Source organism: Cololabis saira, chromosome 11, assembly GCF_033807715.1.
Source record: "Cololabis saira isolate AMF1-May2022 chromosome 11, fColSai1.1, whole genome shotgun sequence".
Classification (NCBI taxonomy): Eukaryota; Metazoa; Chordata; class Actinopteri; order Beloniformes; family Belonidae; genus Cololabis; species Cololabis saira.
This window is the reverse complement of record NC_084597.1, coordinates 3,227,358-3,249,288: the sequence shown is the minus strand read 5'-3', so window position 1 is coordinate 3,249,288 and position 21,931 is coordinate 3,227,358. Positions and strand designations below refer to the sequence as shown.

At 39.3% G+C, this 21,931-nt stretch overlaps 1 protein-coding gene across 1 annotated transcript in view; it reads right to left on the bottom strand.

Moving 5' to 3' along the window:
• pappaa (pregnancy-associated plasma protein A, pappalysin 1a) overlaps window positions 1–21,931 on the bottom strand; it is a 272,874-nt gene that overhangs the window by 143,197 nt on the left and 107,746 nt on the right. Inside the window, exons 8-10 of the mRNA XM_061733629.1 lie at window positions 18,347–18,475; window positions 17,653–17,744; window positions 6,514–6,710 (exon numbers count right to left, since the gene is read on the bottom strand). Of these exons, the coding sequence (XP_061589613.1) occupies window positions 6,514–6,710; window positions 17,653–17,744; window positions 18,347–18,475 (418 nt within the window). The remainder of the gene's footprint in view (window positions 1–6,513; window positions 6,711–17,652; window positions 17,745–18,346; window positions 18,476–21,931) is intronic.

The window sequence follows — 21,931 nt, the reverse complement described above, 5'->3', positions numbered from 1 at the left end:
ATTAAAAAGGAAAGGAAAAAGGAAGAAAAAAAGAGAAAGAAAAGAAAAAAAGAAGAAAAAAAAAGAAAAAAAGAAGAAAAAAAAAGGAAAAAAAGAGGAAAAAAAGAGAAAAAAAAAAGAGAAAAGCTCGAGGAGCCACTAGGGCGGCGCTAAAGAGCCGTGGGTTGCCGAGCCCTGCCCTAGACCTCTTAGGTCATCAGGGACTGGTCTGCTAACTGTTCCTAGGACCAAAACAAAGCATGGTGAAAGGAGAAAAAATAAATTTTGTGTCCTGAAAATGCCCTAGATTCCCAAAACACAGCTTTAGCTTTTAGTCAGCCACGCACCTGCTGTTTACAGGCATCAGAATGGCTTGTCCTAAAAAAAGAGGAAAATTCTCGACGCGGACGAGTGAGGGCGCAACACGCACGAACCCTCTAGGGGGGTCCAGGGGCATGCTCCCCCGGAAAATTTTGAAAAATAGACTCAAAATGGTGCATTCTGGTGGTCTCAAAGCTCCATAATCACATCTTTTATCAGTGCAAGAATACACACAAAAAAATCTGAATTTTTGCAAAGAATGATGCATTTTGATAACATAATAACACGCATTCATCATCATGGGTAATTCTTCATGCATGAATAAATCTTGAAATCAAGATAATTATATCTTAAACTTCTACAATGGCCAGAATCCCCCTTTCACACCTAAATTAAATGACAAAACGACAAAAGACAAGCAGCTCCTTGTCTTTCAGAACTGTGGTGTGGAACTCCGAACAGATCTGCTCAAAGTTCAGTGATGAGGAGCTCACTTCATGAGCTCCACTGAGCAAAGCAAGATATTTTAAGCCTTTATTTTTTATAATTTTGATTATTTAATTCTTTATTGATTTCATAAAATATTCAAATTTTTTGAGATGTTTTATTTGGGGTTTTCATAAGCTGTGGGCCATAATCATTAAAATTATAACAAATAAAGGCTTGAAATATCTCACCCCCCCAAGCCTTTATTTGTTATAATTTTAATGATTATGGCCCACAGCTTATGAAAACCCCAAATAAAAAATCTTAAAAACTTTGATAAACGTGGTATTTAGTAATATGTTGGGCTGGACTGGACTAATCGGACATCCAGTTTTTAGTGCCGGTGTCCGAATATTTGTTTCTGTTTTGTTTTTTCTTTTTCATATTTTACCCAAAATTATTTTGTTTGTACTTAAATAAAACAGATAGAAGTTTTAGTTTGAAATCAATCATTTTATTATTTTTCTTTGAGACTACAACTTACGTGGTAAATGTTGCTTTGAAAAAAGATAGTATGTCAATCCCCCACTATAGATGAAGGGATAGGAATAATATATGAAATATATGTCATGGAAAAGTTGTCATTCTCTCTAAAAAATTGAGAAGGAGACATTTTACCAGATGTGTCTAAGTGGACTGAAAACCTAAAACCTATTAGGTCTGACTTTTGCTAACTTAATTCTGCTTTGTGTGTAGTTTTCTGTATGTAATATTTAAGATGAGAAGCTTTCCATGCAAATATTCCATGTAAATATTTTACAAAGAAAATTCTGGGAAGAGTCAGGAGGCAAATTGGACATCAGAAGTTCTACAAAATGTCATGTCAATGTTACGTTAACTTACTCGAAGTGGTTTTGACGCTACGTAAATCTGCATCTGTAAAATCAAGGCTTTTCCAAATAAAAGATAAAAAAAAAAAGATAGTATGTCAACAACATGTCTTTCCTTTCACTGTCCATATCAGGGAGAGCGGATTAACCGGGATTGAGGCTAATGCACTTCTACGTGTCCAAAAGCTTGGTGTTTTTGTGTCTGTGTCCATTAAACTTGTGTGAGGGAATGGCAAATTGTGCAGGTCTTCACTTTCCAAAACAAAAAAAAAGGAAAGTCCAACTCATGCAAAATTCTTCAATTCTAGGTCATCGTAAAGCATCAAAAAATGTCTCTGAAAATGAATAATGCATCAGCACTAATTGTTTGGAAATACTAAAGCTGGAGTGAAGCCAAAGAGTTCAACGCGGAACAAACACCACAACTCTTATCAGCTGCTGATGAAAATCTGCCGCTGACGGCCAGCTGGCTCAGCAGAAACGCCAGCGTCATCCAGCCGACGGGGGAGAAACACAAACTCCTCACTAACCACGTCCACGAGTTAAACCTTCAAGTCGTCACGAGACGGTTTTGGACCAAATGGGAATTGATAAGATTTTTACGATTCCAATTCCATTTTTGATTCTGCTTAACGATTCGGTTCTTTATCGATTTCCTTAGCAATTCCAGAAGTGTCAAAAGTATTCACATTCATTACTCAGGTAGAAGTATAGATACTAGAGTTTAAAAATACTCCTGTAGAAGTTTTTTACTCAAGTAAAAGTATAAAAGTACTGGTTTCAAAACTACTTAAAGTATAAAAGTAAAAGTAATGTAAGGGGGAAAAAAGCCATTAAGGACAAAAGCCATTGAAAATGAATGTATCTTAGTATAATGCAAATATATTAAAGAAGCATATATGTGTACTATTGAGCATTAACATGTGTTTCAGAGAGCAGCAGATATGATGACTAGTTGCCTATAAGTATTGTAATGGTGCAAAAAGTCAAACTTCATGTTCATGTTATCATTTATCCTAACCTTTATTGGAATGTACATCCAAGTTTAGTTGCAGGAATCTGAGGGAACGGATGTAAGAACAAAACTGGACAAGAACATCTGAAACAACCACAACCAAATTCACTCTATCCAGATGGAGCAATTTAACTGGATAGTTTTTATTAAAGGCCAAAATGAAATAGAGTAACGAGGCTGTTTTTAAAATGTAAGGAGTAAAAAGTACAGATAATTGTGTGAAAATGTAAGGAGTAAAAGTAAAAAGTCGTCTGAAAAATAATTACTCCAGTAACCAAAACCAAATATTAACCAAAATTTCTACTTAAGTAAGGTAACAAAGTATTTGTACTTCGTTACTTGACACCTCTGAGCGATTCTCATTTGGAAAGGACAACAATGAGGCAAATGGCGTTAATATGATAACCAGCGTTCGTTAGTTAATTAGTTACCAGCAATATTATTGGAATAGAGGGAATGTGCATGACGTCACAGATGCCACTTCACAGCAGGTTTCGCTCACTGAGTGGCAGAAAGACTGAGTGTCAGAAAGACTGAGTGTCAGAAAGACTGAGTGTTAGAAAGACTGAGTGGCAGAAAGACTGAGTGTCAGAAAGACTGCGTGGCAGCATAAACTTCCAGTTTGAGCAACTGGAAAACATCTAAAATGGGAAAGAGCTGTTGTGCGACCGACTGTACTCATAGATTTAGCAAGAAATCAGAGTTATCGTTTTACAGACTGCCGAAAAATAAGCTTAAGAGAGACAAATGGATCGCTGCAATTCGCAGAAACAACTGGATTCCAGGCACCGAAACGTGGATTTGCGGTTCCCATTTTGTACCAGGTAATGTTGGATTTTTGGGTAGCTAACGTTAAACGGTCAAATCATAAAGTTCGGTGTTCTCATCACTTTCATTTCGCCAACAAATCCTGCCTTGAAGTCGGACCAAGCGTCAAGACTTTTGTAAGCCTTCAAGCTTTGCTTCTTGTATTTCCCCGGCGTAGAAATTAAGTACATATAAATGTCAGGAAACTGGATTCCTGGCCGAATATTAATGTCCATGGACCACTGGTTCTTGGTAACTGTACCAAATATTAATGTCCATGGACCACTGGTTCTTGGTAACTGTACCAAATATTAATGTACATGGACCACTGGTTCTTGGTAACTGTACCAAATATTAATGTCCATGGATCACTGGTTCTTGGTAACTGTACCAAATATTAATGTCCATGGACCACTGGTTCTTGGTAACTGTACCAAATATTAATGTCCATGGACCACTGGTTCTTGGGGTAACTGTACCAAATATTAATGTCCATGGACCACTGGTTCTTGGTAACTGTACCAAATATTAATGTCCATGGATCACTGGTTCTTGGTAACTGTACCAAATATTATTGTCCATGGACCACTGGTTCTTGGTAACTGTACCAAATATTAATGTCCATGGACCACTGGTTCTTGGTAACTGTACCAAATATTAATGTCCATGGACCACTGGTTCTTGGTAACTGTACCAAATATTAATGTCCATGGACCACTGGTTCTTGGGGTAACTGTACCAAATATTAATGTCCATGGACCACTGGTTCTTGGTAACTGTACCAAATATTAATGTCCATGGACCACTGGTTCTTGGTAACTGTTATGCACTCCCTCCCCCCCCCCTTTTTCTTGTCTCCCTTCAGGTGCTCTGCATCAGGTGATTATCTGGCTCCGCCTGTATTAAAGAAGGACAGGAGGAGCAGGTGGTCTCTCTCAGACCAGGCAGCCTCACCTTGTTGCCAGGGTTGCTCCTGTGTTTCTTTGTTTGTGTTGCTTTGATGATGGAGGTCTGTCAGTTTGGTTTTCTTTCCTCGGATTTTGTTTTAAGGTTAGGTTCCTGCTCTGGTTAGGTCAAGGAGGGAAGTTCTGGGTCCGACGGCCCATTGCGTGGTTGGCTCAGGCTTCCCTCATGGTCTTTTCCTTTTTTTTGTTTTGTTTGGTCAGACCTCCAGACTCATGGTGTTAAGTCATGGGGGTTTTCCTTTGTTCATGAATAAAACCTGCTTTTTATACGCAACTGAAACTCGAGTGTGGTGTCCTTGATGTTCTGGTCACAGATTTGAGCCGAGTGTTCTAACTGGTGATCGTAACATTAACTGTACCAAATATTAATGTCCATGGACCACTGGTTCTTGGTAACTGTACGGGTCACTGTCAAGTCCAACTGACGCTAATTTAAGCCGATAATCAGCTGTTATTCCGTCTAACACACTAGTTGCAGCTGTTTTTGCTGATGTTTTGCCACTCAGTGAGAGTAAGGGGGGCGTAAGTGGGGAAGTGACGTCAATGCAGACCCTCTATAGTGTAATCAAGGACTCTTTTTATTTATTTGATCCCTGAATGTGAAGCTACTGCATGTGTGTCTCATCCTAATGTTTTGAGCCCTCGGTCCCTTTCTGCATCGCCAGAGCAACAGATCGATGCTTCCCCGGGGCTTTGGTGGATCGATGGCTTCTCGCGTTGTCAATTAAGACAATTAACAAGACTTTAACGAGAGCAGCAGAGTTCTGCGGCTCAGAGACGACCAATCCGAGGCTCGTTTCCCATCAGTGAGTAAAACAGATCACAAGAAAGCAGCAGAGATACCGACGCACCGTAACCAGCGGGTGTGATTATTGGCCTGTGTTGAAAAAATCTATTATCTGATTCTAAATCGATTCTCATTTTAATCCCTAAAAATCCATTCGTATGTCTAAAAATCGATTTTTTTTTGATTATCACATTAAAACTTTTGGTATTTTCTTGTTTATGTCCAAAAAAGGAATGTTTTGTTTGACGCGAGAATAAGTGGTGCCATGTTTTTACCTTTAAATATGTTTAAAGGCATGAAAACATTAAAGTTTTCAGTTATAATTGCATAAATTGTCAATATTTCATTACTTTATTAACTGTCATGCATAAAATACATAAAATGTATACATTTGCATAAAATGGTAAAAACCAAATCCTCAAAGATTAAAAACCGAAATAGTCCGAAAATGGGAAAAATAAAGACGGAATGTGTTAAAAATAAAACCGATTTCCTCCGTCTCTGTTTCCTCCCTGGATCTGTTTGATAATTCTGACCCACGATGTTTCTGTTTCAGTTCTATCAGCATTCTGGGAGCTGATTGGTCCTTACAGCATAATTAGCTACCAATACCAATACTTAATACTACCGTTTAATCTCAACATAATACTAGTATTAATATGTTGCAGAACTACATTCATATCATTCATGCAACAGCTGAAAAAACAGTTTTAATAACACTAACCCAAATCAATATCGGATCGAATCAGATCGAATCAAATCGTGATAATAGTTTCTAAAAAATGGCGAAGTGAACTCTATAGGATGAACGTCATGTGATATTTATGTAGAGATTAAGCAAGAGTTTAACCTAGAACACTATTTATTATGTCAAAATCAAAAGTATAGACAGGCCATTTGTTATTTTAGGACGAATAACAGCATAATACCAAAAGTCACTGGAAGGTATAACGGTTATTATTAGCGGTTTTCACAGCTGCTACCACCAAGAAAATACAGGTCTTTATTAACAGGAAGATCCTCCACATCCGATGGCCAGAAACCATCCACAACACTGAACTCTGGGGGAGAACAAACCAGCTGCCTGAGGAAGAAGAAATTAAGAAACGCCGATGGCGCTGGATCGGCCGTACCCTGCGAAAGCCACAAACTCCATCATAAGCCAAGCCCTTAAATGGAACCCACAGGGAAAGCGGAAAAGGGGTCGCTCAAGACAGAGATGCCTGGAGATGGCTTGTTGACGGCCTCTGCCCCAGAAGGGGTAGTAGGCGTAAGTAAGTGCGTAAGTAAGTATTGTTTTCACTCCCGTTCCGGCAGACTGACCTTGGTGACGGCAGGATACCCGGCAGCCACCTCTCCGGAGCAGTAGGGCTTCTCTTCGTGGGAAACCTCCACGGCCGACGCCCACTGGTCCAGGTAACCGCTGGGGGTGTAGAGGCCGCAGTCCCTGACGCCCGTCTCCCGCTCAAAGTCCTCGCAAACGCCGTCGCCGTCGTAGTAGTAGCACATGCTGGGCTCCTCTGCAGGGGAGAAGACCACAGGAAAAAGTTCTTTAGCAATTTACCGGTAATATCAAACCGTCAGCTCCTTTACGTCAGGGCTAAAGCTAAAAACATTACTGTTTAATTAAATACTTACCTGCTGGATCTACTGCCCTTACTGCCTAATAACTGGTGCTTTTTATTATTATTTTACCTCTTTTCCTATCATTTTATTTCATTTTATCTGTTATTTAAGCGTACTCTTAAATTAAATACTTGTGACTTTTGAAAACCGCACAAAGTTATGGATAAGCCATGAATGCAGGCATTGTGACGTAGAAATGTCAAATTGGTTTGATTCGCCGCACAAATCGGCACAAATTACTTTGTAATCCTGTATTTGATCCAAACCATTCCCATTCTTACATTTGAAATCATTAAAGTTGGTTTACAAGTGGAGGGAAAAAAAATAGACTTTGGAATTAATCATTTAATTACATTGGCTAAAAATGTTATTCATAAATGTCACTTTTTGAAAATTATCCAATCTTTATTGCATATCTAAACGAAATAATTCAGTACAAAAAATACACAGATTACTTTTGTAATACTGTATTTGACCCGGTTTTTGTACGTTTTGAATGTATACACTGCAAACTCAAAATCTTAACAAGAATATTTGTCTTATTTCTAGTTAAAATTTCTCATTTTTAGTCAAAAAATCTCAATACACTTAAAACAAGACTCATCACTGGAAAAAAAGAACAATTTTCACCTGTTTCAAGTAGATTTTCACTTGAAATAAGTAGAAAAATCTGCGAATGGAACAAGATTTATCTTCTCATTACAAGCAAAGAAATCTTGTTCCACTGGCATATTTTTCTACTTATTTCAAGTGAAAATTTACTTGAAACAGGTGAAAATTGTCAAATAACTTATTTTTTCTGGTAATGACTCATTTTTTGATTAAAAATGAGACATTTTAACTAGAAATAAGACAAATATTCCTGGTAAGAATTTTAGTTTTTGCACTTATTTTAAGTGAAAATCTACTTGAAAGAGGTGAAAATTGTTTTTTTTTTGAGTCTTGTCTTAAATGTAATGAGATTTTTTGTTACTAAAAATTAGACATTTTAACTATAAATAAGACAAATATTCTTGTTAAGATTTTGAGTTTTTGCAGTGTAAAATAACTAGTGAAATCGATCATGTTGTTCTGATTTGCATTTGTAGTTATTCTATATGTATTAGGTAATAGAATAATCAATACAAATAGACACAGAGTAATTCCATAAATGTATTTAAAAAACAAACGGCTGCCATACCTTGCCAAATGTCAAGGACATGCAGATGAAATCAAAAAGAATGGAAAGAATGGAGGAAAGATCATGATTAAATGAGAGCATGACAGACACAGATAAACACAGCGAAGGGGGGGGGGTTGGTGGTGGTGTGTGTTTTTTTTTCCAGACATCCCATCCGGAGTTAAGGTCTGGAACTGAAACACTTATGTACTGCAGGAGCAGAGGGCTGGGAGGTTTGCTGGGGCCTCACTGGTCTCCCAGCGAAGGCAGCGTCAGCCGCTGGGGTTCCAGTTAGGGGGAAAAGGCGGCATTCCTTGCCAAGTTGGCCGAGGCCTCCTCCTCGAAAAATTCCAGCCATCGTCGGCACTGCCAAAAGCTCAAGTCGGTTCTGTGCTCTGGCAGCGGCGAGGCAAAGGGGCTGCCGAGGGGCTGCCGAGGGGGGCAAACACAACAGCCCCACGCCGCCAACGCCGCCGCCGCCGCGCTTCAAACAGACACCGGGGGAAAGGTGTTACTACCAGGAGGAGAAGGAGAAGTTGTGATAGGAAGACATGGAAGCACTTTCTGGAAAGGAAGGAAGGAAGGAAGGAAGGAAGGAAGGAAGGAAGGAAGGAAGGAAGGAAGGAAGGAAGGAAGGAAGGAAGGAAAAGAAGAAGGGAGGAAAGAAGGAAGGAAAGAAAGAAGGAAGGAAGGAAGGAAGGAAGGAAGGAAGGAAGGAAGGAAGGAAGGAAGGAAAAAAGGAAGGAAGGGAGGAAGGAAGGGAAAAGGAAGGAAGGAAGAAAGGGAGAAGGAATGAAGGAAGGAAAAAAGGAAGGAAGGGAGAAGGAATGAAGGAAGGAAAAAAGGAAGGAAGGAAAAAAAGACAGAAGGAAGGAAGGGAGAAAACAAGGAAAGAATGTACGAGGGGAGAAAAGAAGGAAGGAAGGAAGGAAGGAAGGAAGGAAGGAAGGAAGGAAGGAAGGAAGGAAGGAAGGAAGGAAGGAAGGAAGGAAGGAAGGAAGGAAGGAAGGAAGGAAGGAAGGAAGGAAGGAAAAAAGGAAGGAAGGGAGAAGGAAGGAAGGAAGGGAGAAGGAAGGAAAAAAGGAAGGAAGGAAGAATGAAAAGAAGGGAGGAAAGAAGGAAGGAAAGAAGGAAGGAAGGATGGAAGGAAGGAAGGAAAAAATGAAGGAAGGGAGGAAGGACGGGAGAAGGAAGGAAGGAAGGAAGGAAGGAAGTAAAGAAGGAAGGAAAAAGGGAAGGAAGGGAGAAGGAAGGTAGGAAGGAAGGAAGAATAAAAAGAAGGGAGGAAGAGAAGAAGGGAGGAAAGAAGGAAGGGAGAAGGAAGAAAGGAAGGAAGGAAGGAAGGAAAAAAAGGAAGGGAGAAGGAAGGAAGGGACAAGGAAGGAAGGAAGGAAGGAAGGAAGGAAGGAAGGAAGGAAGGAAGGAAGGAAGGAACGAAGGATGGAAGGAAGGAAGGGAGAAGGAAGGAAGGAAGGAAGGGAGAAGGAAGGGAGAAGGAAGGAAGGAAGGGAGAAGGAAGGAAGTAAAGAAGGAAGGAAGGGAGGAAGGAAGGGAGAAGGAACAAAGGAAGGAAGGAAGGAACGAAGGATGGAAGGAAGGAAGGAAGGAAGTAAAGAAGGAAGGAAGGAAGGAAGGTAGGAAGGAAGGAAGGGAGAAGGAAGGAAGGAAGGAAGGAAGGAGAAGGAAGGAAGGAAGGAAGGAAGGAAGGAAGGAAGGAAAGAAGGAAGGAAGGAAGGAAGGAACGAAGGTTGGAAGGAACGAAGGTTGGAAGGAATGAAGGAATGAAGGAATGAAGGAAGGAAGGAAGGAAGGAAGGAAGGAAGGAAGGAAAGAAAGAAAGAAAGAAAGAAAGAAAGAAAGAAAAGAAAGAAAGAAAGAAAGAAAGAAGGAGGGATGGAAGGAAGGAACGAAGGTTGGAAGGAATGAAGGAAAGAAGCAAGGAAGGAAGGAAGGAAGGAAGGAAGGAAGGAAGGAAGAATAAAAAGAAGGGAGGAAGAGAAGAAGGGAGGAAAGAAGGAAGGGAGAAGGAAGAAAGGAAGGAAGGAAGGAAGGAAAAAAGGAAGGAAGGGAGAAGGAAGGAAGGGACAAGGAAGGAAGGAAGGAAGGAAGGAAGGAAGGAAGGAAGGAAGGAAGGAAGGAAGGAACGAAGGATGGAAGGAAGGAAGGGAGAAGGAAGGAAGGAAGGAAGGGAGAAGGAAGGGAGAAGGAAGGAAGGAAGGGAGAAGGAAGGAAGTAAAGAAGGAAGGAAGGGAGGAAGGAAGGGAGAAGGAACAAAGGAAGGAAGGAAGGAACGAAGGATGGAAGGAAGGAAGGAAGTAAAGAAGGAAGGAAGGAAGGAAGGTAGGAAGGAAGGAAGGGAGAAGGAAGGAAGGAAGGAAGGAAGGAAGGAGAAGGAAGGAAGGAAGGAAGGAAGGAAGGAAGGAAGGAAAAGAAGGAAGGAAGGAAGGAAGGAAGGAAGGAAGGAAGGAAGGAAGGAACGAAGGTTGGAAGGAATGAAGGAAGGAAGGAAGGAAGGAAGGAAGGAAGGAAGGAAGGAAGGAAGGAAGGAAGGAAGGAAGGAAGGAAGGAAGGAAGGAAGGAAGGAAGGAAGGAAGGGAGAAAAGAGGAGGGAGGAGAAAGAGGAGGGAGGAGAAAGAGGAGGGGGGCAGAAATGTATAAAAACTGACAAGTGAGGATTTCTGTTTTGTCTTGTTTATTCAAGACCCGTCCGGAGCTTTTCTTAATATGTAAAAGAAAAGTCGTCGGCGTTTGGAAAGATGACAATCTGAGCCTGCGACGGATCACGTGACCGATGGATTACACGCCGGCGGCTTAAGAAAACCTACCAGCGTTTAGCTAATGCTTTATCTCCACCTGTGTTAGTCGTGGCAGAGAGCCCCGTTAAGGAAACTGGAGAATTTCAATGAGACTTGGAGGATTTCATGATCCGGGGAAAAGGCTGGTCCAGATCGCAGCATCTCGGACTAGGGATGGGCCGTATGGACTAAAAAAAATTATCACAATAATTTCTGGCATTTATCCCGATAACGATAAAAATGACGATAGAAAAAATACCAATTCAACTCCATCTTTGTAACTATAAATCTATCATACTCTCAAATCCGTGTTTGTTACACAAAAACCTCATCAACGGGAATTTATCCTTCTTTCTTTCTTTCTTTCTTTCTTTCTTTCTTTCTTTCTCATTTCTCTTTCTTTCTTTCTTTCTTTCTTTCTTTCTTTCTTTCTTTCTTTCTTTCTTTCTTTCTTTCTTTCTCATTTATTTCTTTCTTTCTTTCTTTCTTTCTTTCTTTCTTTCTTTCTTTCTGTCATCAACGGGAATTTATCATTTTTACCGTGAGATGATAAATTCTTACCGTGGGGATTTTTTTTGACGGTATACCGTGTAAAATATCACCCATTCCTATGTCGGACCTGGTCTCTCCGTCCAGAGTCCCGTCCGGAGCAGCGATCGTCGGGCAGATGGACATCAGGTCCCGTCATTATAGTATCGGGTTTCCCGGCTCAAACCTCAGCTGTGTCTGACGCCGTCGGACACAAACATATGGCAAGCCGTTTTAACATTTAATGGCTAAGTTTGACTCTCCAGAATTAACATTGAAGATATCTACAACTGCATTTTGAATATAGTCGTAATTACATTTTGACTATAGTCAAAACTCTAATTCAAGATATCTGTAATTTCCTTTTTTCACTAGGCAGAATGGAAGTTAAAGATATCTCCAATTTGAGATGTCTCTAATTAAAATTCATTTCAAGATATCTATAACTTACGACAAAAAAAAAAAAAATTGGAAATTACGAGAATAAAGTCATAAAATTACGAGAATAAAGTCAAAACCTAATGTTGCGAGAATAAAGTTGTAATATTACGAGAATAAAGTCGTAATATTACGAGAATAAAGTCAAAACCTAATGTTACGAGAATAAAGTCGTAATATTACGAGAATAAAGTCGTAATATTGCGAGAATAAAGTCGTAATATTGCGAGAATAAAGTCGTAATATTACGAGAATAAAGTCAAAACCTAATGTTACGAGAATAAAGTCGTAATATTACGAGAATAAAGTCGTAATATTGCGAGAATAAAGTCGTAATATTACGAGAATAAAGTCGTAATATTGCGAGAATAAAGTCGTAATATTACGAGAATAAAGTCAAAACCTAATGTTACGAGAATAAAGTCGTAATATTACGAGAATAAAGTCGTAATATTGCGAGAATAAAGTCGTAATATTACGAGAATAAAGTCAAAACCTAATGTTACGAGAATAAAGTCGTAATGCAGTCGTAATTTCCTTTTTTGTCTTAGCTTGGCCCTAATACTCCGTCGTAATAACTTGATTACAGATATCTGCAATTAAATTATGACTATCTGTAATTCCAGTTCAAGTTATCTACAACTTGGTTCTGACTAGTCAAAAGTTAATTTAAGATATCTAAAAAGGACGATGTAGATATCTTGAATTGAGGGGAATTAACGATATCTTGAACTGGAATTATGACTAGTCAGAATTAAACTGTAGATATTTGAAACTGGAATTACAGCTAGTCGTAATTCAGTTGCAGATATCCATAATTCACACTGCAGATATCTGCAACTGAATTGTAGATGTCTGTAATTAGAAACCCCACACACATGAATGTCAGAATGACGTTGTAGATATCTGAAATGACAATTGTGGACAGGAAGAATGTAATTGTAGATATCTATAATGCTCCTTTTGACTAGGAATAATTGAATTGCGGATATCTGCAACACATATCCAATCTAGCTGTTAAATATTAAAACAGCTTGCCATACAAACACACACAAACGCTTGCACGCATCCCCGAGCGCTGCAGTCAGTCGGTGGAAAAACGGCACGGCAGGAAAAGAAAAACAAAAAAAATGTTTTAATTAAAAAAAAAAAAAAAAAATAGAAAGAAATTAAAAATAGAAAAAAAAAGAAAAAAAAAGAAAAATGGTGCAGCTGGAAAAAAAATAAAAATAAAAAGAATATAAGCAAAAACAAAAGAAATTAAAAAAAGGAAAAAAATTGAATAAAAAGAAATAAATAAAGAAAAAGAAAAATGGTGCGGCCGGGAAAAGAACAAATAAAAAAATAAAAACAAAGACAAAACAAATTTAAAAAATAGAAAAAAATAGAAAAAAAATAGAAATAAATAAATTTAAAAAAAAATGGTGCAGCTGGAAAAAAAACCAAAAAACTAATAAAAATAAATAAAAGCAAAAACAAAAGAAATTAAAAAAGGAAAAAAAAAAATAGAATAAAAATAAATAAATAAAAGAAAAAGAAAAACGGTGCGGTCGGGAAAAAAACAAAAAACAAATAGAAAAAAATAAAAGCAAAAACAAAAGAAATTAAAAAAAGGAAAAAATAGAATAAAAATAAATAAATTAAAAAAAGAAAAATGGTGCAGCTGGAAAAAAACAAAAAAAAAATAAAAAAAATAAAAGCAAAAACAAAAGAAATTAAAAAAGGAAAAAAATAGAATAAAAAAAAATAAATAAAAAAAAGAAAAACGTTGCGGTCGGGAAAAAAACAAATAAATAAATAAAAACAAAGACAAAACTAATTTAAAAAATAGAAAAAAAATTAAAAAATAGAGACAAATAAATAAAAAAAGAAAAGAAAACCGGCGCGGCCAGTGCAGCCATTCAGTAAAGTGACAGGGATTAAGTGGCCGAGCCACTACACAGAAGCTCACATGTGGAGATGGAGGAAGGGGGTGCAAAGTGATTGTCAGTCTGCAGGGAGAAGGGACAGGAAACCATTCATCTGTTCATAAAATGACACAAGTAAGTTACAGCGGGATAAACCATTCACTCAACAACGTCAAATGAGATTACAGTCAACCGCGAGAAAACAGGGAGAAATGAGCTCCACATTTATCCTTAAAGTGCTAGAATTAATTATTGCATCTTCTGGTATTTTATTACTTTGAGAAATGCACGACTTAGCTTGAGTGCACTCGGGGGATGTGCCCGCAGAGCCAAAGCCTGCTCATGCACACAGGCGGTTCTTTATTATACTTGTTTAATACAAAACACCACAAGGGGGGCAACGGAACCTCTGTTTCCAAGCACAATTCAGTTTTTATTATTTCACGATACATCACTCACATTTCTAACATTTCACACAAATTCCCCCTGTAACAACAGATGAAAAACAAGGTAATTTTGTGCGTGAGAAGGATTTAACATGTGATCGTATTTATATATTCTGGACACGATGCAAATCGTTGTCGATGTGAGGTTTTTTCCCCCGCCGATTTCAACGTTGCCAGTTTTTATTTTTATAGTCGTCTGACACAAAACTATTTCAGTTAGAGAGAAAGGTGAGAGAGATGTTCACGGGTTTAAAGCATCGCACAGGAACTATTGTCATTTTCTTTTTTCAGTGGAGCTTCTTACTGTCCTGGAGCTTAAGGTACTTTTCACTCTTGTTTGGTCTCTTTCTCATCGACTTTTCAGTCATAACTTTCATACAGACCATGGGGTCTCAGGAAACTGACAGAGTCCCACAGGACGGGGTACCAGTAGGAATGGGTGATATTTTACCGTTCACGATAAACCGCGATAATTCCTCAAGATAAGAATTTGTATCTCGCGGTAAAAACGATAAATTCCCGTTGATGACGTTTTTGTGTAAAACTGATTTATGGAAGGATGGAAGGAAGGAAGGAAGGAAGGAAGGAAGGAAGGAAGGAAGGAAGGAAGGAAGGAAGGAAGGAAGGAAGGAAGGAAGGAAGGAAGGAAGGATGAAAAGAAGGAAAGAAAGAAGGAAGGAAGGAAGGAAGGAGGAAAGAAGGAAGGAAGGGAGGGAAGGAAGGAAGGAAGGAAAGGAAGGAAGGAAGGAAGGAAGGAAGGAAGGAAGGATGAAAAGAAGGAAAGAAAGAAGGAAGGAAGGAAGGAAGGAGGAAAGAAGGAAGGGAGGGAAGGAAGGAAGGAAGGAAGGAAGGAAGGAAGGAAGGAAGGAAGGAAGGAAGGAAGGAAGGAAGGAAGGAAGGAAGGAAGGAAGGAAGGAAGGAAGGAAGGAAAGGAAGGAAGGAAGGAAGGAAGGAAGGAAGGAAGGAAGGAAGGAAGGAAGGAAGGAAGGAAGGAAGGAAGGAAGGAAGGAAGGAAGGAAGGAAGGAAGGAAGGAAGGAAGGAAGGAAGGAAGGGAGGGAGAAAACAATGAAAGGAGGAAGGAAGGGAGAAAAGAGGAAGGGAAGAAAGAAAGAAAGAAAGAAAGAAAGAAAGAAAGAAAGAAAGAAAGAAAGAAAGAAAGAAAGAAAGAAAGAAAGAAAGAAAGAAAGAAAGAAAGAAAGAAAGAAAGAAAGAAAGAAAGAAAAGAAAGAAAAAAGAAAAGAAAAGAAAAGAAAGAGAAAACAGGATAAATTCCCGTTGATGAGGTTTTTGTGTAACAAACATGGCGGATCTGAGAGCGAAATAGATTTATAGTTACAAAGGTGGAGTTGAATTGGTATTTCTTTTATCCTCATTTTTATCGTTATCGGGCTAATTGCCAGAAATTATCGTGATACATTTTTTAGTCCATACCGCCCATCCCTGGGTACCAGGACCACTGGTCTCAGGAAGCTGGCAGAGTCCCACAGGACGGGGTACCAGGACCACTGGTCTCGCAGTCCTTCCAAGAGACAACCAGGACAGAAGTCGAAGTTTCTTTGGTTGGTTTTTGTTTGTTTAGAAATAGCAGGGACGGCTAGAAAATACTTCCAGCGAGTCAGAAAAATCCCTTCAGATAAGATTTTTCAGCATTACAGTCATTTGTGCTGCTTTAATTAACCAACTTCCAGAAATTTAGCAGTGTAGAAGTACTTTCACCAGAACCTAGGACTGGGCGATTTTGGACAAAAATAAAATCCTGATTTTTTTCTCTGAAACCCGATTTTTGATTTTGATTTTTTTGGTAAAACTACAAAAGACAATGGAATACATTATTTCAAATATTCTATCTTTATTTTTAAAGAAAAATAGCAAAAACAAATAGGGAAAACAAATTTCCCTATTGGGAATGAAGTGCGATTGAAAATCCTCCTTGAGTTTAGTAAAGTGACAACATTTACAATTTTCTTGACCAAACAAAGATGACTAGACGAGCTCTGTCTGTAATGCAGCCAGCTGCAAAAAAGGAAAATCGATTTTCTGATTTTCCTTTTTTTAACATCGATTGTGATTAATAAATCCGATTTAGATTTAAAATCGATTAAGCGCACAGCCCCACCAGAACCTGAAAGAACCTCACTATTAGTAGGTCTGAAAGCATTTTTACTACACACTTAAAGAATAAATAGGACACAAACATCACAGGATGTGAGTTATTGCAGGAAAAAAACGTTCTATATGCGACTGAAGGAAGACAAGAAGAAGCAGTAATTATCTTTGGGAGTTTCGGCCAGTTGTGCTACAAAAAATGGAAGCACTTTCTGTCAGTTGCATCTTGAGAACCATTTTTACTCAACTCAAGATGGTTTGACAGGAAAACTTTACAGAAATGCTACTCCAATATCATTGATCTGCACTGCAGACTCACCGGGAATGATGTCAGATAAAGTTCACGATATTCTGGCTTTTGCCACTCTCATTCCTCTCCACATTCAGGCTCAAGGAAGGCCATCAGACTCAAATAATCAGAGACAAAAATCTGATAAACATTGGCTATTATGATGTGTAAATAAAAGCCGGCAGCAGCTCTGGCTATGAAGAATGCAAATAAATAGTCAGGTCTGATTAGACTGTGCCTTCTCCTTTCTTAGTTGTCTCACAACAACCCAGGGAGGTGGTAAAGGTAACGAAAGGAAGGACAGAAACATGTAAAGTAAACCGGAAAGGTCTATCTCTGGAGCCATCACATTTATAACAACTATTTAAGCCTCTCACATATAAATGAAGGCAGTTTTCTCTTCGTTGTTCTATTGTATTACATTACAGCTGCAGAGTCGTTGCCAGTCGCGCTGCTCCAGATCAATAAAGGTCCGGATGTAAATTTAATCTCCCTAGAAAAATTTTAAAACAAAGGTTGATAAATCTGCCCAGACTTCCACCTGTAACGAGCTGGACTCCGGCAGACCCCGGTGACCCGGGGCCGGGTCCGGATCCAGGCGCCGTCCTACACGGACCCAGACCTATAATCAATAAACTACTGAGGGCTTCTAGATTTTTGACAGTTCTCTCACCGGACGACAGAATTTATTATAAGATTATATTATAAGAGTAGAAGAAATAGAAACTGTAAAACTGTTCGATTGTTAAGATGTGTTTATATAAATTTATCATAGAAATGTGTTGAGACAGTTAACAAAGAGAAAGGGAAATTCAAGCTGCTGGTAGATTTCATTTTACTTTTCTATTTTATTTGAATTCTCTATAAATATATATATATATATATATATATATATATATATATATATACACACACACATACTGTATGGATGGATGGATGGATGGATGGATGGATGGATGGATGGATGGATGGATGGATGGATGGATGGATGGATGGATGGATGGATGGATGGATGGATGGATGGATGGATGGATGGATGGATGGATGGATGGATGGATGATATATAAAAGATAAGTCACTGCTCTGAGCATGAACCCCCAGGACAATCTAAAGATCCACCGGCAACAGCCGACCTTAATATTTCAGCGTTGCTTCGTCCGAACTCACCGACACAGTTGAAGAACGGCTCCTTCCTGCACTGGCTGGAACAGCCGTCCCCATTCATGGAGTTCATGTCGTCACATTCCTCTCCCCGGGAACTGGAATCAGAGGAGAAAAAACACAGAAAACTCCTGTAAACACACGCCAGGAACCTGATCTGCATCAGTCCAGACCGCTGGAAGTGCTTTCATGTGTTGAAAAAATAAATTTTCCGATTCTAAATCGATTCTCATATTAATTCCTAAAAATCGATTCATATGTCTAAAGATCAATTTTTATCTCTTTTTCATCATTGCATTACAACTTTAGGTATTTTTTTGTTTATGCCCCAAAAAAGGAATGTTTTGTCAGACAGGAAAATAACTAGTGTCTTGTTTTTGCCTTTAAATATCTTTAAAAGTATGAAAACATTAACGTTTTCAGTTATCATTGCATACATTGTCTATATTTCATTACCTTATATACTGTTTTGGGGCCACATTTGCATAAAATGCTAAAAACCAAATTCTCAAAAATTAAAAACTGAAATACACCGAAAATGGAAAAAATTTTAACGGAATGTGGGAAAAAATAAAACCGATTTATCTTTCTGCTGCCATCTTGACCAGGACTCCCTGGCAGAAGAGATATTGTATCTCAATGGGACTTCCCTGGATAAATAAAGGATAAATAAATCTCCTAGATGTGAAGGATGCGTTACCTCTGGATACGTCCGTCGCCGCAGTACGGAGCCCCGAGCTCGTGCACCAGCGACGGGGAGGGTTCGCTGTCGCTGTGGCCGGAGATGGTCTGGATCTGGTAGGTGTAGGTGACGTGTGGCTCCACATCCCTGCACAGATCGGACCAAAGTTCAGGTTTATTTGGCTATCAGCACGGCTCTTTCATCCTTTTAGGCAAGGCAAGTTTATTTGTATAGCACAATTCAACACAAGGTAATTCAAAGTGCTTTACATTCATTAAAAGCAGCAAGACACAATTAAACAGTAAATAACAAATAAAATGAAATAAAACGGTAAGAAAAGAGGTTAAATGATAAAAAGCACCAGTTGTTAAAAAGTCAGGGCAGTAGATCCAGCAGGTTCATCACATTCTTACAATGGCAAGAATTACGTTTCTATATGGTCAAAACGTACAAAGACCGGGTCAAATACAGGATTACAAAAGTAATCTGTAACAATTCGTACGGTGAATTAAACCAATTTGACAATTCTATGCCACAATGCCTGTTTCCAGGTCTTATTTCACACAACTGACGAGAATTACAGTTCTATACGGTCAAAACGTACAATGATGTTTCCTAAAGCAGTTCTATCAGCATTCTGGGAGCTGATTGGTCCTTACAGCATCATTAGCTGCAATACTTGCTGTTTAATCTCAATATAATACTAGTATTAATATGTTGCAGAACTACAGTCATATAGTTCATGCAACAGCTCAAAAAACTGTTTTAATAACAATAACCCAAATCAATATCGGAATCAAATCGGATCCAATCAAATCTTGATAATCGATTTGGAATCTTAAGATCCGGAATCGAATCAATTCTTGACATTTATGCCCCGTTTACACAGAGCAAAAACGGTGGTGTTTTCATGCGTTTTGGCCGTTCGTTTACACAAAAACGAAGCTCAAAGTCTCCAAAAACGATCATTTCTGAAAACTCTGGCCAAAGTGGAGATTTTCAAAAACTCAGTTTTCACGTTTGCGTCTAAACGGAGGAAAACGGACATTTAGTCTTCAGAACGTCACATTATGAGACAGAAACGTCACCAGTGTCATGAGTGCGACCTGTGTTTACAATTAGTTTGTAACCGTCAATATTTTCTTGTATTTTACCTGTTTTATATTCTAAAGTCACACTTAAAAGTAACTCCACTTCTCTGTCACTCCAAACTAAAGACTCTCGTTCATCTTGGAAGTAAATGCAGTCCAGGCTGATTTATGGTTCCGCGTTACACCAACACAGAGCTACGGCGTAGGTTACGCGGCGACGCTCACCGTACGTACTGTAGGCTACGCCGTCGATTTAACGCAGAACCATATTATTCAGGCTTCACACGTGACATTTGTTGACGTTTTTTTCCAGGACTCTGATTGGCTAGCATGACTTTATCTTCTCGTTACACTGCCCCCTGCAGGTTTGGCTGCTCATAGCACCTTAACAGCTATGCGGGTTCATGTAAACCACAGGTGTCAAACTGAATCCCAGAAGGGCCGGTGTCCTGCATGTTTTAGATGTTTCACTGCTTTAACACACCTGATTCTAATTAATCATCGTCACCAGCTTGTCATCAAAGTCTGGATAGTTCTGTTAATGACACAGTCACTTGTATCATGGTGCAATGAAGCAGGGAAACATCTAAAACCTGCAGGGACACCGGCCCCTCGAGGACAGGAGTCCGACACCCCTGGTGTAAACGAAGAGATTTTGAAAACGATCTCGTGTAAACTATGGAATTTTTCAAAACGTAGGGGGGGGAAATATCCGTTTTTGTTAAATGTGTGTGTAAACGGGGCCTGAATCGATCCCCAGCCCTAATCTACAGTATTTCATGTGGACCATGGAACGTCATCAACCTCTACGTTGCCATCAAGGCAGCAGAAATACTCAAATGAGCACGTGATGAGTGGCTTTTGCACATACGGCATACGTAGGCCAATCATTATACACACACACACACACGCTGGCAGCTGGCACACACACACACACACACACACACACACACACACACACACACACACACACACACACACACACACACACACACACACACACACACACACACACACACGCACGCTGGCACAAAGTACACAAGCTGGCAAACGCACACCCCCACCATATCATCGAGAGTAGGCATAAGACAACACGGCGCCTGCCAAGCGAGGCCTTCAAACCAAAACAAAAGCACACGGACTAAAAACCACTATTCCCAGTACAGCCATATAATCCCCGAAGCGAAGGCAACGCACCACCAGGAGCGAGCGCTCGCGCCAACTCGCTCCTGCCCCGCAAAAACCCCAGGCCAAAGTCAGCAATTAAACCAAGGAAGTCTTTGAGTGATGTTCAGGAAATCCATAAGCTTTGATGAGCTCTCAGTTAGCATTTTTGATTACGATTGACAACCCCCTGCTGCCGCCGCCGCCGCATCCTCCCCTTCCCCCCGTCTGCTCATTTTCACTTCTGTATTTCTCTTGATTTTTCGCTCTACAGTTAAGTCCCCATCACATGACCATGCAGATGTTAAAAACTCATGGACATCAAGTCAGGGTTATATGAATTTTCCAACAGCTCAATTAATGCCTGAAATGAGATATTTTATGCTGGCTTTATTTATACCAACAGTGAATATTTGGCTTGAAATCTAGAATATGTCCTGGCTCGTGTTGTTGCAACTGCAAGCTACACAAAAACACGCTCCCCTCCCCGAACTGAGTTAGGTAAAGGCTGTCTGAGGATATCTGTAAACGGAGCAAACATGCAGGAACGGACCCAGAGAAGGCGGAAGTAGATAATGGTTTACGCTGTTTTCCTATTTGCAGAGGTGTCTTCAGTATTCCCATTCATTCCTCAGGTAGAAGTATAGATACTAGAGTTTAAAAATACTCCTGTAGAAGTTGAAGTATCAACTCCAGTTTTTTACTCAAGTAAAAGTATCAAAGTACTGGTTTCAAAACTACTTAAAGTATAAAAGTAAAAGTAATGTTTTCTTTTCATTCTTCCTTCCTTCCTTCCTTCCTTCCTTCCTTCCTTCCTTCCTTCCTTCCTTCCTTCCTTCCTTCCTTCCTTCCTTCCTTCCTTCCTTCCTTCCTTCCTTCCTTCCTTCCTTCCTTCCTTCCTTCATCCTGCTCTCTCCTTCCTTCTTCCCTTCCTCTTTTCTCCCTTCCTCCCTCCCTTCTTTCTTTCATTCTTCCTTCCTTCCATCCTTCTTTTCTCCTTTCCTTCCTTTCATTCTTCCTTCCTTCCATCCTTCTTTTCTCCCTTCCTTCCTTCTTTCTTTCCTTCTTTTCTCCCTTCCTTCCTTCTTTCCTTCTTTTCATTCTTCCTTCCTTCCTTCTTTTATTCTTAAAAGGCTGAAATGAAATAGAGTAACGAGGCTGTTTTTAAAATGTAAGGAGTAAAAAGTACAGATAATTGCATGAAAATGTAAGGAGTAAAAGTAAAAAGTCGTCTGAAAAATAATTACTCCAGTGAAGTATAGATAACCAAAATTTCTACTTAAGCAAGGTAACGAAGTATTTGTACTTTGTTACTTGACACCTCTGTGCAGGAACAAGCAGACGAAAG